The 17,561-nt window shown below is 38.1% G+C and overlaps 1 protein-coding gene across 2 annotated transcripts in view; it reads right to left on the bottom strand.

Moving 5' to 3' along the window:
- Entpd7 (ectonucleoside triphosphate diphosphohydrolase 7) overlaps positions 1 to 17,158 on the bottom strand; it is a 38,453-nt gene extending 21,295 nt beyond the window's left edge. The window contains exons 1-5 of one of the 2 annotated variants that reach the window (XM_078028143.1): positions 17,008 to 17,158; positions 16,630 to 16,724; positions 15,334 to 15,516; positions 620 to 825; positions 211 to 361 (exon numbers count right to left, since the gene is read on the bottom strand). In XM_078028143.1, coding sequence (XP_077884269.1) covers positions 211 to 361; positions 620 to 825; positions 15,334 to 15,516; positions 16,630 to 16,637 — 548 coding nt within the window. In that variant the 5' untranslated portion in view covers positions 16,638 to 16,724; positions 17,008 to 17,158. Of the gene's footprint in view, positions 1 to 210; positions 362 to 619; positions 826 to 8,623; positions 8,656 to 15,333; positions 15,517 to 16,629; positions 16,725 to 17,007 lie in introns of those variants that run through there. The other variant, XM_078028209.1, reaches the window with a different exon arrangement.
- Positions 17,159 to 17,561: the final 403 nt, after the last annotated feature.

The following is a 17,561-nucleotide window of genomic DNA, read 5'->3' on the forward strand; positions in this document are numbered from 1 at the left end:
TGATCATCAACAACCAGCCTTTCATCAAAACTGGGTATAGAGTGGTTCTGCTCTATTTCTGAACAATGAATCTTCTCATGCCACCTGTCAATTCTGCGTGTTGTATTCACATCCATCTCCAGACCAGAAACCAAAGGGCAGTGAGTGGCACTGGCCTTTCATCCCTTTCATCACCCATTTTTCTGTGTCTCTCAAGACCCAGCATCGCACCTCTCAGGGAGAAGCCTCATGCCTGCTGTGCAGAGGATGTAAAGGGGGGTCTCCTTGTGCTTCGTCACAGGCACATGAGCAGCAGCAAAGCTCAGCAGAGGACGAAGGTAGTCACTGGCATGTTCTGGAGTGTCTGCCATTGCAGAGATTCCTTAAGTAATAAAAAAAAAAAAAAAAAACACTTTCTTTAAAAAGTAGATCACATTAGCTTCAGAAAACTGATACCCCATAAGGTTCTGCTTAAGACCCCATGTTTTTATTTATTTGAAAGGAGGGCTACGATGAATAAAATATTTCTCTCACTACCCAGACTCCCACAATAAAAGGAGGAGATTTTCTCCCCCCCTTCTCTTCTCTTTCATGCCTACAAAAGATAAAAGAGATCAACAAAAGACATTCTGATTAGTACCTGGCTTGATTTTTTTAACCACAGGTTGGCTATTGCGGTCTCTCATCTGTTTGATATCCAGCAAGTCATGGGGGTTCCCATTATGTCTTGGCCAGAAATAAACAAAAATCCGGGAGCCACTGCTACCACAGTCCACCACAAGTCCATAATTCAGATTTGGATCTTCAGTATCTGTAGCTTCAAGTTCTCCTACCCGAGCCAAATACCTAAACAAGGCAAAAAGAGAGAGTAGCCAGGTCCATGAGAAGCATCACCATCTGTTCAAGAGTCTTCATTAATTGCCTAAATGAGCTAAGCACACAGGACTATAAGTCCTAATGAAACAATGAAACAATACTGGCCATATTTACTATTGTATATTCAGTGACAGCTGGTTGACTTGCCTAGAGGCCAATAAAATTAGATAACTAATGCTACTCCCCACCCCACATGTTTAGGGCAGTTCTACAATTGGCTGGGCTAACAAATCTTTTACCAAACACTAAAGAATTTGTAGGTCAGAATAAACTATTGAGTTTTGTTGTTAAAAGCCACTAAATTTGGAGGTGATTTGTTGTACACTTTAGATAACTATGTTAATCATTTCTTTTCTATTTATCTTTTGAATATATAATCACTATTTATCTTTTGAATATATAACCATCTATAAAATAAGGAGAACTAAAAGGATCTATCAGGGGCTGGGAGTGTAGCTCAGTGGTACAGTGTATGCTTAGCAAATGTGAAACCGTGTTTGATCCCCAGCACTGCAAAAGAAGAAAAAAAAATAGTATCTATCTTCAGAACACATACCAAGCAGCTAGGCAGTGGTTTGCTGCACAGCTGCTGCTATTATGACTGACTGGATAAATATTAGGAGAGCAAACAGCAGAAGACTCCCTGGAGAAAAGGGCTGAAAAGTCCAGAAAGAAAAGAAGAATTGATAAAATGCTTCTGAGCACTGAGGCTTTGATTAATACTAAAATTCCCTCAGAACCTGAATGCCTGAAAACTATAAGTATAGCTAACTCTCATTCAAAGGCTTCAAATGACAAAGATGACATACTGTGCGGGTACACAGATCATAATTTTGAATAAGTATTACTATGCATTGAGCTAAGACAATTATTATTATCTGAATACATCCCCTGAGAGTTAGGCTCTATATTTTTCCAAGTATTATACCTAAACTCCCTTCCTTATCTATGCCTTGCTCATCTAACATTGTCTTTGGAGTTAACTCCAAATATATAGATCCCTAACAAATATATTTTGCAAAGCTTTAAGGGGAAAAAAAGATTCAAAGTTATAAACACAAAAGGGGTCCATGCAAGTGACTGGCTTGAAGTGTAGGTATCATTAGCTTCATTGTAAATCTACTCCTAATCAGAACATATCACATCCCTCAGATCAATCTAGCCTGTGTTTATTGGTGAGTCCACATTGCTTTTCAGACCATATAGATTCCTTGCTGTTGAAATAAAGCAAACTTAAGGGGGGAAAAGGAGCATCTAGAGATAGTTCTATAATCAAAAATAGATACTGAGCACCTATTCTATCCTATAATGCAAAATACATATTTTAAAAATGAGAACATACATTTGTGCTTTAACATAATGCCATAAATTACTGCATAAGGCAAGGTAAGATAGAAGTTTTATCTGGACCTAAAATAGGAGTTTCTGGAAATAAAGCAGGTGGTACAAATCTGTTACACATAAGAAAGTTTACAATCCTCAAGTTCCCATTTCACCAAGAACCTACCCAAACTAATCAAATTACTGGGCTTGTCCTGGGTTCAGAATCCAATGATCAATTCACAACTCACTCCTGTCACATGAAAGCTGGTCAAAGTCTAGACTCAAGTTACAGAACTCTTGCAAGTGCTGACTGCAGGATTATTTTAGATTGAAATGAAAACAGGAAAGATAATGCACCTCCATCCCAAAGTGGCTTCTTATTTCCCATCACAGTGGTCTTTTTACTTCACATGTTTCACAGGTCTTTGCTTTCCTCCTATGATAACCACCCTCTCTGTCTCCCTTTGCCAAGATTCTAGATCCTACCTCTTCCTGTTATTGAATTACTTTTCTGTAGAACATTGGTTCTCAAGCTTTAGAGTATCAGGACTCTTTTATATTCTTAAAAATCATTGGACACCCAAGAACTTTTATGTGCATCTATCTGCATTTGATATATTATAAAATAAAACAGAAATTTTTTAAACATTTGTTCATTTAGATAAAATAAAAACTTCATTACATATTAACATTTCTATGTAAATAGGCTACATTTAAAAAAAGCATTTGCAAGATTAGAAGAGTGGTGTTATTTCACAGTTTTACAAATGTATTAAAGCCTAGATTAAGAGATAATAGCTAGATTCTCATGTTTGCTTCTGTATTCAATCTGCTAAAATATATTGTTTTGGTTAAGTATTTGAGAGAAAATCCAGCCTCCCATATGTTGATGGAAAAGAGAGGAGTATTAAAAAAAAAAAAAAAAAAAAAAGTTTAATTCTGGGGCCTTTAGGCAAGTACTCTACCATTAAGCTACATCCCCAGACCAAGGAGGAGTATTTTAATAGCACTTTTGAAATCACTGGGAATATTCTTTTGTTACTATCCTATAACTCAAAACAGGTAGAATTTCTTAAAGATTAGTTGCAGTGGGAATCTAAAACCCTATTCAAGAACTTTTCATTTGGTTTTCAATCTCTTGGTTTATTGGGGCACAGTGTCTCAAGATTGCAAGTTCAAAGCCAGTCTCAGTAACTCAATGAAATTCTGTCTCAAAATAAAAAAAAAATTAAAATAAAAAGAACTGGAGATGGATCCCAGTGGCAAAGTGTCTCTAGGTTCAATACTCAGTACCAGGGGAAAGAAAAATCTACTGTTTTATCTTGCACTTTGTTTTTGTTTTAAATATTTTTTTAGTTGCCAATGGACATAATACCTTTATTTACTTATTTATGTGGTGGTACTGAGGATTGAACCCATTGCCTCACACATGCTAGGCAAATGGTCTACCACTGAGCCACAAACCCATCCCTTAACTTGCACTTTGTGTGGCTTTTCCCTAAGCATGATTTTGTAACATCATATACTGGAAAACATTAGTTCACCAAAATATGCAAATCTTCCTAATGTTGACACATAGCATTCTATAGTGTCATAAACTACATTCATTAATATAAGCACCAATCTTGCTCAAAAATTTTTCAACTCTTGGAAAGTTACCAAATTCAAAACTGCAGCCGTAGTTTTCCAAAATTCTAATTTTTCCTTGCAAGTTCAAATTTTATCATTGGCAATAAATTCTGACAGTTGTTTTCATTTCGATAAGATTTACTTCATACACGTTCTTTCCCCCCCCTTCCCCCCTCCCCCTCTCCACCTCTCTCATTGGTAGTAGGGTTTTAATTCAGGGGCAATTTACTACTGAGCTATATCCCCAGTCTTTTCTATTTTTTATATTGAGACAGAGTTTCATTAAGTTGCTGAGGCTGGCCTCAAACTTGCAATCTTCCTGCTCCAGCCCCTGAATCACTAGGATTATAGGCATGCATGCACCCATGCCCAATTACTTCATTTTCAAGAAAATGTCTAGGAAACCTCCAAGTCTGAGAACTTTAATTTTTCTGACATTCCTTCTTTCAAGTATAAATTGTGTTCCATAATAAAAGCAACTAGGTTTGGCTCATAACCAATTGCATAAGCGATTTTCATCAAGACAACTATTGTATGCAAAACTGCTTAATACCTACTCTCATCTCACCCCAAAATATACTACATGGAACTGGATTTTTCCCATTATTATCGTATGACAATGAAGAATACAATAACTACTAGTATGATTTGGTGCCTCTACTTTGATTTTACTCACCACTGCTTTTATACCATCAGAACAGATGCCAGTTGAAAAAGGCAAATACAATGGCAATGGTCAAGGGGTGGAAGCAACCAAAGTGTCCAGCAAAAGATGAACAGATAAACAAAATGTGGTATGAACATACAAAGGAATGTTATTCATCTTTAAAAAGGAAGGAAATCCTTTCATACACCAACGGATGAAGCTTTAGGACATTATGCCAAGGGAAATATGCTAGTCATGAAAAGATAAATACTGTACGATTCCACTTACATGATGTATCTAAAGTAGTACAATTAATAGAAACAGAAAGTAAAATGGTAGAGACAAGTGGCTGGCAGAAAGGAGAAAAGGGAAGTTGTTTAATAGTGTAAAGTTCCAGATTTGCAAGATGAAAAAGTTCTGGGAACTGTTTCACCACAATATAAACATACTTAACTCTGCTGAACTGCACACTTAAAAATGGTTAAGATGAGTAGGGCATGGTGGTGATTAAGAGGCTGAGGATGTGGTGCAGTGGTAAAGTGCCACTGCGTTCAATCCTCAATACAAAAAAAAAAAAAAAAAGGTTAAGATGATAAATTGTATGTTTTTTACCACAATAAAAAAGTAAATAAGATCTTAATATTATTATGGGAATAGTTTTGGCCTCACAAGCTCCTTGAAAGGGTCTCAAGTACCCCCAGGAGTCGATAAACACTTGGCAATTTTATTTTTCTTCTTAACATCCATCAGCTTTTCTAACTATTCCTTCCCCTTTTCCCAGTCCTAAGGCACTTCTATTTAACAATGCTGACTCTTTTAATATCCACAACAATTTGAAAAGGCCTGTTTCTTCTGTTCAAAATGGCAGCATGTCATTATTCCCTTTTAGTAGTCAGTTTATATTGCAGTATGAGCCCTGAAGATTTCTTTCACATTTGTTAGACCCTCTCCTAGAGGTTTCTCAAGATCAGGTACCTTATCTGCAGAATCTTGATATTTGCCACAGTGTTCCTCACATTTCTCTGCCTAAGACTTATCAATCAATACTCATTGTGTCCTAGAGCTCACAACATGATGCTGTTGGTTTCTTGGTAACTCCTCCCTGTCTTTGAACAGCTGGTATATTCAAAATCGATTGGTCTTTTAGAACATTTCAGTGACTTTCCAAAGTATCCTGTTACACTTTCTGATTTCTGCCAAAATAAGCAACTTTATACCTCTAACTTTATACCTCTATACAACTTAACTTTGCTTTCTCTTCCCTTAGAAGTCTTCATGTATAATGGCAAAAAAAAAAAAAAAATCAGCTGTCATTAGATTACAAGGCAGATAGAAAGAACCAGATGGCATTTCTGCTGTGTCCCAGATGATTCTTTTGATAAGTCACTGCAGGAAGCAGAAAGTCTCCATTTTTCTTGTTTTGTGTACAAATGAGTAACTGAAGAACAATTTTCCCCTTTGGGAGTTAACAGAATTACCTCTTTCTGGAACTCTGCCCTCTTTAGACCCTTTAGTCTCCTTATACTTTACAACCACCCAACAGTCTTCATCTCTGTATGGATCACTTATCCTTTCCTGGATTTTTCTATTTATGATTTGCAGCCCACAACTTGGCCATTATAGTCAATTATTTGAACTGCTGGACCCTCTTGCTTTCCTAATGCTGCACTAAACCAATCTATAAAGAAGACTTATAGCCCAGGAGAAAAGTTCCAAAAGCTTTGCAATCCCTCACATCCACCTTCCAAAGAGAGGTCTGATCCACCATCATATACTCACCCTCCCCCATGTCATGTACATATACATACATGCACTCTTTCCCTTTGAGAAAAACAATTTTCCATTAGTCACTGCTGAGTAAATTAAAAGAAAGTTATCCATCCACAAATAATCACCCCAAGTAGAACTGGAAAACAAAAGCTTTTCGCTGCCATTATCCTAAAAACATTAACAGCATTAGTGTTGTAACTGACCAAACCATTACCTAGCTTACAAAATCAACATTAATTATATCACTTTCAGCGTTCCAATAGAACTCAGTGATGTACCAAAAGTCAATAAATGAGTACCCCATCAGTGTGGGTCTACCAGCTCTTTGTTAAATGTTATACTTTTCAACCACTATTCAGGACTTAGAACCAAATATAATGACATTAGTACTAAAGTAACTGCACATGAATGATGACAGTAATACACATCCAGAAAAACATCTTGTAAGGTTACTGCTTACCTCCTAACAAGATTAATCAGAGCAGACAGGAACATTTATAATTTAAAGCCCTGCTTATAAACTCTAAAAACACCATTAAGATCAAGTAAATGAATGAATGTGAACAGATGCTTTCTGTCATGCCAGCAAAAAATCTCTAAATTGCTCTACATGAGAACACTTCCAGGTGCAGTGGTGCATGCCTGGAATCTCAGCAACTCAAGAAGCCAAGGCAGGATTATCCAAGGCCAGCCTCAGCAACTTAGTGAGACCCTGTCTCTAAATAGAAAAATAAAAAGGGCTGGGGATGGGGATGTAGCTTGGGTGTTAGAGAACCCCTGGGTTCAATCTCCAGTACACACACACACACACACACACACACACCAAAAAAAATCTTAATTTTTATCTGCGTATCCTAAGCTTATCATTTTTATCCTAACCAAAAGTAATGCCCCTTTCTGACTTTTTTAAAACAAAATTAAAGAAGGCTGGTACTGAGCCAATCACAGACATAGAACCTCTCACTCAGTTATTCTCAGATAGATAGCAAAGGAAGATGAAGGTACAATTTTTCCACAGCTACAAAAGAAAGTCTTCAGACCAATAGTTCAACCAGACAAAATTTTACTCTCTAATGAAGACAGTAGTGAGGCTACTGAAAAGTAAACAATATTAAATATTAAGGCTTGGGCTGGGGATGTGGCTCAAGCGGTAGCGCGCTCGCCTAGCATGCGTGCGGCCCGGGTTCGATCCTCAGCAGCACCACATACCAACAAAGATGTTGGGTCCGCCAAGAACTAAGAAAAAAAAAAATAAATGTTAAAATTCTCTCTCTCTCTCTCTCTCTGTCCCCCTCTGTCTCTCACTCTCTCTTTAAAAAAAAATAAATAAATAAATAAACATTAAGGCTTAAAAAATGTGCTAAATATACAGAATATTTGGTAAGAATAATTTACTGTTTATTTAATATATATTACATGTGTGTTGTATATAATATCACTATATATGTATGTAATATATATTTACACACACACTAAAAGTGCCCCTTACACTAAAAATAAATTTTAACAATTAACCCAGCACCTAGGGCAGTGCCTTAAATATGGTAAACCTAGCACTGTCCAACAGAACTTTCTGATATGATGGAAATATTCTCTATTTACACTGCCCAATAGGATAGCCACTAGCTACATGTAGTCACTGAGCACTTGAAATGTGTTTAATGCAAGTAAACTGAATTTTTTGTTTATTTCAAATTCACTAATCACCTGTAGGTAATGACTACTTATTAGATAACCACAGCATAGCTATTTAATAATATCTGTTGATTAAGTGAGTAAATGAATGAATATACAAATGATAAATATGTTATTAAGTCTGAATACATCATTGGATCATGTCTGGATTAATCTATAACACATGCTAAATAAATAATTGATTTAAATACACATTAACACAAAAAAATCTATTTTTTAAATTTTTTTTCTTTTAATATTTTTTTAAGTGTCAATGGACCTTTATTTTACTTATTTATATGCAGTGCTGAGAATCGAACCCAGGGCCTCACACATGCTAGGCAAGCACTCTACCACTGATCCACAACCCCAGCCCAACACACACACACAAAAATCTTAAAAACATAACACTTCTACTTATATGGGGGACAGGGCATGTATGAGAAATCTTTGTACTTTCAGCTTCAAGAAGCTGTAAAACTAAAACTGTTCTAAAAAGTAAAATCTTGGCCATTATAGTCAATTATTTGTATTGAAAAATACAAAACAAAAAAGCTTTAGATTTCTAGGCTTACTGATGCCCCAAATTGCAATTCTGATGCAAATCTCTTGCTTCCTTCTTCAGAAGCAATGTGGTTTTTGTTCACAATTAAAAATATATATATATGATTTTGAAACTACTAAAGGAAAAAACACACAGGCTTCTAAAGTCATGAATCATATTACCTGAGAAGAGATTTGCTAAATTTCACCAATATCTGAAAAGAATTCAAATAAAAATGTTTTTAATACAAAAATAATTAAATTAAAATATTTTTAAACATTAACTTCTTTCACACATATTAAAACACAAAAATGCAATGTGCAAGAGAAACTATCACATCTAACTAAATAAATGCCTTATTTATCAAAACCACAGAAGAATGAATGCAAAATTCCTCTGGGCACATTTTCATGATCTAAGGTTTTCAAACTTGCATCTGTGAAGATATTTGTAAGCGTGTTCCTGGAAGCATAGCACATTCCATGCATCACCACAAAATACTGATAAAAATTTAATCATGTGAATTCAGAACAGTTTAAGCAGGAAAAAAATGGTTATATTTGTAGTAATACAAAAATCAAAACTATAAGCACCTGCCTTAAAAATATTTTAAGCTGTTGAACTAAGGTGATAGGTATTTCCATTAATTCCTAGTTACCTGCTTGATCATTTGATCATAAGCTAGTGTTCCCAGTGCTTAAGCAGTAGCAGATGCCACAAAAAATAAATTAGTCAATCAATGTACTAGACAGTCCTAGATGTTATCCTCTTTTAAAAATACAAATGACAGGAGTAAGAAGCAGCTATTTTTACTCCAACTTCATACATAAAGAAAATGAGATTCCAGAACTTGTAAGGAGCCCCCTGTCACCAGACTAGCAAATGATTAGGGCTAATTAGCTCTAAACCAATCTTCTTTCCCCTACACCACAATACCTCCTCCTTACAGCAAATGATTCTCAACCTAGGCTGCATATTAGAATTCCCTCAACAAAATGCCCTACTATTTTCATTTGGTAATGGTCCTCAAATGATTTAGATATGCAAAGATTAAAAATCAATTATTTAATATCAATATTAACATAAATTATTAGACTATGTTTAACTGAATACATAGAACTACTTACCACTACAGAAATTGTCTGTAGAAATTGGGTTTCCTCACCCTCAGGATATCAGATATTACTAACTGTTACCATCAGTGTGCCTACAGCTATTGACACACCTCACCTCACCTGCATATTCCAATGTGATATTATTCTGTTACATTAAGAGAGAACCATATGAATAAAACTGTGTGTACAAGAAAAGTAAGCAGGTTTTATGTAATATAGACTATCTTATCAGTAAAATACATGTACTTTTAGGACATGAGCTTAGTGATATCAAATTTGGTTCCTCATGGGCCTCTTCTGACAAATTTCTGATTCTTAACTTTGTTCCCGATTCCTACCTATGTACACTTTCTAATTCTTTGCTCCTGATTCTACACAGCTGCATATAAACTATTATCTCACTGGGAAATAATTATTCCTTCAAGTCTGTCTCTGTAATTAGATCATGAACCATGAGTTCAGAAGCCACGTTTTATTCATCTTTGTACCCCAGTGCCTAACAATTTCATGCATATCAAGCTGTCAGCAAATGTTTACCTCCTACATGATTCATGAGTGAAGTTTAATGAGATATGGTAATCTGTGACAATATGTACATAACCTTTCATTAATAACTGACGCAGTCTGGCTGGGCACAAGATCACGAGCCACTCACAGCTTTGTAGATTCAAACAGCAATTCTTTATTCCCGAACTCACACCGGCCCTCTACAAACATGTTCTGGGGAAATCCAAGTTCTGCAGCCAAATCCACCAGGCTTTGAATCCCAAATACTTTCTGAATTCCACGAGAACTCAACGGGGAACTCAGGCAGCAGGATATGCCCTATTCCCAGCAGGAATAACCTTAAACCTGGAACCGCCCTAAACCCAGATTGTCCTAAACCGGGAACGCCCTGAACCAAGGAGCGGGATACTCCCTAAAACCTGCAGGATACACCCTAAACCTGGATCCGCCCTAATCCAGTAGGATCCTCCATAAACTCGGATCCACTCTGATCCTTGAGCAGGGTCACCTTTCTCAAACATACATGCAATGTCACTTCAAATGTCCATTTCCACGAGTCCTTCCTCTAAGCAACATGGGGTACGCTGGCAAGGGAATTTCGATGCGTCATTCCTACTTGGCAATGGCTCTCAGCAAATAACAACGAGTCCTAGGCTACGTGGCTGCTGGCTGCTGGCTACTGTGCAAGAGTCTTACAGGATATTAACACTTGGATAACGACATTACAATGTGCAGTCTGTGTGCTCCTCAGCTCTGCAGCTGTTTCAGTTAATTCAACCTAATAAGTATTTATTGAATCTGGTCACTTGGCATACTGTGGAAAATAATAACTATCAGATCAGGGTCCAGTGGCATGGCTCAGCAGTGTAGTGTCAGCCTACAATGCACAAGGCCCTGGGTTTGGTGCCCAATACCACACACACAAAACAAAACAAAACAAACAAAAAAACCTACTGAATCACTCTTCCTCCCACTTGTGGTTCAAATATTTTTACTTCTCTCAATCCATGTTTCTGCCACCCAAGTTCTGGACACCATCATCTCTATTGAAGTATTCCAATTAGTCTCTCTGTTTTATCTTTTATTCCCCTCCAATTCATTCTTCACAATGCCACCAAAGTGAGCTTTCTTCAAAAAGCAAGTCAGATCAAAATACTCTCAAAAATCTTTTAGAGCCTCCCCTCTATCCTTAGGATGATATCTAACCCCCTAAAATGGCTTAGGAGACCCAGCCTGATCTACATCTCCATTTATACAGCTCACTACTCACTCCCTAATTGTCTCTCTGGCCATATAAACTAATCTATATGGAATTCCATAATTAGACCATGTTGTTTTCCTGTGAGAAAATGTACTTAGGTTTGTCAAGAAAATCCCAATAAGCATTAAAGAAACTAAACTTATGGATTTAGGTCTCCAATGTTAACAGGTTTCTTAAAGCCAACTGTTGAGTACTATAGTCACCCAAACAGTGCTTCCTCTTCAGGAAAGGAAGATTCAGACAATACAAATGAATAGCGCTGCTACAGAAGGAAAGGTGGGAAACATGAGCTTCTTGAGGAAAGGTACCAAAGTCTCCCTGTCCTCATGTCTATTATCACCTCCACACAGTGGCTGCTCAATAAAGTTTTATTTAATGAATTAATGACAAGAATTAATAGAAAACACATACTGGGGACAGATTCACCCAAAAACGAAAAGAAGAGTAGGCATGTGTCTCAATTCTGACCAAAAGAGATTCAAGGAAAGGGTTGCTCAAGGTTTATGGGAAGGTAGTTCATTCTCAGAAGAGGGCCATGGAGCACCTGTTCCTCTCGCCCACAGGACATGAGTGAGGATGCATGTTGCTTTGCTTGCTACTGACTGCTGTTTTGCAACCATTAAACTAGCTGACTTTGTGGAAAATAGAGAGGAGACAGAGATTCCCATCTTGCTAGCCAATGTTGAACTTGTGGTCCCTCTATCCCTGGACTTCTGGTTTTGTAAGCCAATAAACTTTTTTATTATTTAAGTCAGTTTTGGCTGTTACTTGCTGCCTGAAGTCTCCTGATACATATCTGAGGAGCAATAAGGAAAAGAAAATTCTAAAATAAATTAGAAATTCATTTTGAAGATGATGAACACAACATGCCATCATTTAATTTTGTAGCTTCTGCAGAAACTAACCACAAAAAAAAGACAAATAAATAAATCACTGTTATAAAAGAATGCAAAAAATAAAAAATAAAAGAATGCAGATCTTCTGTGCAATTGGTATGGCACTGAAAGAATGTCAAGTAACTCAGATGAGTTTTCCATGAAAAAAGGTATTCAGTTTTCACCAGGTAGAATTAACAGTAGATTAGACTACAGAAGAAAAGTGCTAATGAACTTGAAAACACAGCAATAAAATATCCAAATCAAACACAGGGAAAAAAAACCCTACTGGGGGGGAAAAAAGATAATCAGTGAGCTGTGGAAAATATTACATGGCTCCATATATATGCAACTGGAGTCCCCAAAGGAGAACTGGGAGGAAAGAAAAATATATTTAGAAATAACTGGCAAACTTTTTCCAAATTTGATTAAAAACTACAAATCCGTAGATCCAAAAATCCAAGGACCACACTTTATCTTTGTATCACCATGCACACAGCAAGTTCTCAGCAAATGTTTCTCCCAAATAAGAATCACAAATTATTTAGGAAACTATAACAAAGCACATCATGATCCAATTGCTTAAAACCAGTGATAAAAAGAAAATCTTAGCCGGTCACAGTGGTGCACACCTGTAATCCCAGCAGCTTGGGAAACTGAGACAAGAGGATCACACATTCTAGGTGAGCCTCGGCAACTTAGTGGGGCCCTAAGCAATGTAGCGAGATCCTGTCTCAAAATAAAAAAGGGCTGGAGATATGGCTCAGTGGTTAAGTGCCTTGAGTTTAATCTCTGGTGCCTATAGAAAGAAAAGAAAATCTTAAAAGGCTGGGCACAGTGGTGTACACATGTATCATAGTGACTTAGGAGGCTGGAGCAGGAGGATAGCAAGCTTAAGGCCAGTCTCAGCAACTTAGTGTCTCAATATAAAAAAAATTAAAAGGACTGGGGATGTAGCTCAGTGGTAAAGCACCCACCCCTGGGTTCAATCCTCAGTCAAAAGAAAGATGGAAAAGAAGGAAGAAATAAAGGGAAGGAAAAGAAAGAAAATCTTAAATGCTGTCAGAGGAAAAAAAACATATACAGAAAGATGAAAGACAAAAATGACAGCAGACTTCTCCACAAGAAGAATGCCAGCCAAAAGTCAAGAGAGCATCATCTTTAAAATAATCAAAGAAAAAAACCAATTGACCTAGAGTTCTACAACCAATGAATATTTCTTTTAAAAGGAAAACAAAATAAGGATTTCTTCTGTCATACAAAAATTGAAGAAATTCATCACCTGCAGACTTACTCTGCTAAAAATTGAAAGAAAATTCTTTAGAAAAAAAGGGAAATGACACCAGATGGAAATACAGATCTGTACAAAAAAAATGAAGAACCCAGAAATAGTAAATACATGGGTAAATATTCAAGTCTTTTTTTTCTTATTTTTAAAAATCTCTTTAAAAGATAATTGACTGTTTAAAGCAAAGATAATAACAACATATGTGGAAGTTATACGTAAGAAATACAATGTACGACAGCTGTAGCACAGAGACTCAGGGGAATGGAGGAATGAAAGTATACTACTGTTAGGTTGTTATAATATTTGTGAAGAGGTGTGATATTACTTTAATAGACTCTGGTAAGTTCACGATGTATACTATAAAACCTAAAGCAATCACTTTAAAAAAGAGTTATATCTTTTAAGAAAACAAAAGAGATAAAATGTAATCAGAAAAAAATATACACTCAATTTTAAAAAAAGAAAAGAGGAAAGGGCTGGGGCTGGGGCTCAGTGGTACAGCATTTGCCTGGCATGTGTGAGGCCCTGGGTTCGGTTCTCAGATGCTGAGGGCCATTGCCAAGTAGGAATGACGCATCGAAATTTCCTTGCCAGCGTACCCCATGTTAAATGGAAATTTGCTGTGACACTGCATGTGTCTTTGAGAAAGGTGACCCTGCTCAAGGACCAGGGTGGATCCAGGTTTAAGGTGTATCCTGCAGGTTTTAGGAAGTATCCTGGTTTAAGATAATTTGGGTTTAAGACAATCTGGGTTTAGGCAAGTTCCAGGTTTAAGGTTATTGCTGCTGGGTATAGGGCGTTCCTGCTGCCTGAGTTCCTGTGGAATTGAGAAAGTATTTTGGGATGTGAATTGACGGGCAGAACTCGGATTTCCCCAGAACGTGTTTGTGTAGAGGCCGGTGTGAGATCGGGAATAAAGAATTGCTGTTTCAATCTACAAAGGTGTGTGGTAGCTCGTGATCTTGTGCCCAGCCAAGACTGAGGCACTCAGCACCACATATAAATAAATAAAATAAAGGTCTATCAACAACTAAAAAAAAAAATTGAAAAAAAAAGAGGAAACATGAAAAAAATGTGACAAATAGAAAACAAACAGCAATACAGATTAAACTCAATTAATAATTAAGTGTAAGTGGCCTAAACACCCCAATTAAAAAGCAGAGATTGGGGCTGGGGTTGTGGCTCAGTGGTACAGCACTTGCCTAGCACATGTGAGGCCCTGGGTTCGATCCTCAGCATCACATAAAAATAAATAAATAAAAATAAAGGTACTATGTCCAACTACAACTAAAAAATAAATATTTTTTAAAAAGCAGAGATTGTCAGACTGGATAAAAAGTGAGGCTGAACTAAACAGTAACTAGGAGCAGCCCACTTTAAATACTAAGACAAATATAGGCTAAAATTAAGAGCACAAACTAAAGATCAATCATGCTAACATTAATCAAAAGAAAGCTGAAGCAGTTGTAATAATACCAGATTAGTAGCTTTCAGAGCAAACAATATAATCAAGGACAAAGAGAATCATTTAACAGTACAGGGATCAATTCATCAAGGATGCACAAAAATCCTAAACATTTATGCACCCAGTAAGTCAGCCCACCAAAACAAGAAAACAGAAAGATGCCTTTCATGATTAAAAGGCAGTATCAGCATTTCTGAATTAAAACTGAACACAGACAAAATGGAGCCTAAGATTTTTCTTAAATAATAAATAACATGCAATCTTTACTATTAAAAGTACAATATCCCCCCAAAGGGCCAAAGGTAGTAGTATGTTAAACAGCTTATCAAAATGTCAATGACTTCAGTGCCAACGCAGCTCAGTGATGTAAAGCTGACTCACCTTTCATACTGCCTATCTCTTGGTAATGATGCACCCCAATGTCGAAAGTCCATGATTAACATAAGTAAAAGGAGACAGGATATGAAGAAGAGCCCCAGGAATGCTACCCGCTGACGGAGAAATGGGCTCACTGTGGGCACAGTGAAGTACCAGGAAGCTGGGCAGAGGTAGGAAAAACTGATCCTGAAATGAGAAAAACATAAATTAAGCCTGAAAAGTCTCCAAGATTGAGTGCTTAAAATGGGTTTTAAATTGGATAAAAGCCCTCCTAATAAAGAAAAAAAAAGCCAAGAAAAAGTCTATTGTTTTAATCTCAAATTTTAAAAAAGGACCTATATTGTTCATGGTGCTTCTATGCAAATCAGAAAAGTCTTATCTTCTCTTTCCAAACTCTGTACTTTTGTGTGCAATTCAAAGAATTAATCTCATATTAATGAAAAGATCACCAAGCTCCTGTAGGAACTTATAACACTGGAGAATCAGACCAACTACAACATTACCACCAGGGACGCTGACAAGAAACTGGATAGTCAGAAAAATTACTCAACTTACTTTTTAAATGTTTTAATAAGTTATATATTCACGTGGTAAATAAATAAATAAAACAGTTCAAAATTTAGTGAAAAGTGAATCTTTTGATCTGACTCTACCACCTCTCTCTCTAAGAGGTAACCACTGCTACGGCCTTTCAATGTATCTTTCCAGGAATAGTCTATGGCTACACAGGCATAAATACATAGCAATACATGTGGTAATATCTGTGTGTGTGTGTGTGTGCCCATTCCCTTGGTCTTACAAAAATGGTAGCACAAAAAATGGTTCTGCTTCTTTCCTTCACTCTCTTTTGCAACCGTCCCATATTGGGTTATGTAGATCTACATTTATCTTTTTTTAAAAAAAAAGTTTCAGAGAATTATAATATATGGATAACTGTGTTCAATTGTGAAGTTCACTTTCTATAGTGATTCAAAAAACAATGCCAGTTTAACTTCCTCAAGGTACATTTAGCTTCACTCAGATGGAAATCTGAAAGAATATTACAATCTAGCACTTTTCAGAGCTGAGAGAACAAACTCCCTCTACAATCCTAGCGTCACGGGATGAAAATTCTCTATTGCACCTGCCTTCAAAAAAAACACAGCTTTGACCATCTTTGCATACTCTTGGACAGGAAGCAAAGTCCAGGTGCAGCCTCAGGGCAGACCTCATAGATAATTGTCTCAGGATCCCCTCCCCACGGTCCTCCTGCCATCCTCCATTGAAGTCCCCAATCAGGGAGAAAGTGTGCAGCCTTACCTAGCCATGGGTTCCCTTCAGTGGTCTGTCACCTCCTTTTTCTTTTGACCTGAGAAGGTGGATTCCTTGTCCCAGGCATCTCCTATGTCTGCAGCCTGGAAAGAGTTGGTTGGGTTTCAGGCTTACCTCCAGCAGTGCCCACGAGACTAGACCCTCACGAGAATTCCACATCTCCCACCCATTCCCCGGCTCCCACTCCGTGTCTGTCCTCTCTCATTCCTCAGGCCCAGAGGACCCCCTATCCGGGTAGATCTGGAAGTGGAGCGTTCCCGTGGGCCAGCTCCGTCTTCGAGGAATTTGCAATCCCCAAGAAGAGAGGGTCCCCATTTCCTCTCCCCGTCTCCCCCGGTCCTGCAGCTCTCCCGCATTCCCACTCACGGGATCGAGCGGCCCGCCGGTCCCTCTGCACCGCTCGGATCCGCCGTGTCCACAGCTGCTCCTACAGCCTCCAGCCCAGCCGGAAGAAGGGCCCGTGCCGGCGGCGGCGCCACGTCCCCAAGGAAACCGCACGGAGCCAATGAGTGACATGGGACCCGGGAGACGGGCCCGCCCCCTACGCAGCCAGAGCGAAGGGCGAACCCGCTGCGCCGGCAGCACGTCCATCCGCCAGAATGGCCAATCCCCAGGAGCGCACAGCATCTAATGCCCGCCCCGGGATTTCCAGCCACGTCCAATCGGAAAGGCGTCGTGTTGAGTCTCCGCCTGGAAAGGCGGGCGATGGGCGCACAGGTGAAAGATGCCGGGAGATGCTGTGTGGCCTGCCCTCACGGTGGCGCGAGTTCACTACGGGTCACTCTCCACAGCTGTTCCTAGGACCTAGTGCTCGGGTTGGTGGGTCTCAGGGTGTTCGCGACAGAAGTGCATCCCATGCCCACAACCCATTGGAGGTTTCGTGCCCACCATCCTTCCCTGACAGAATGGCTGTTCTCCCA

This window comes from Ictidomys tridecemlineatus, chromosome 1 (genome assembly GCF_052094955.1).
Source record: "Ictidomys tridecemlineatus isolate mIctTri1 chromosome 1, mIctTri1.hap1, whole genome shotgun sequence".
Taxonomy (NCBI): Eukaryota; Metazoa; Chordata; class Mammalia; order Rodentia; family Sciuridae; genus Ictidomys; species Ictidomys tridecemlineatus.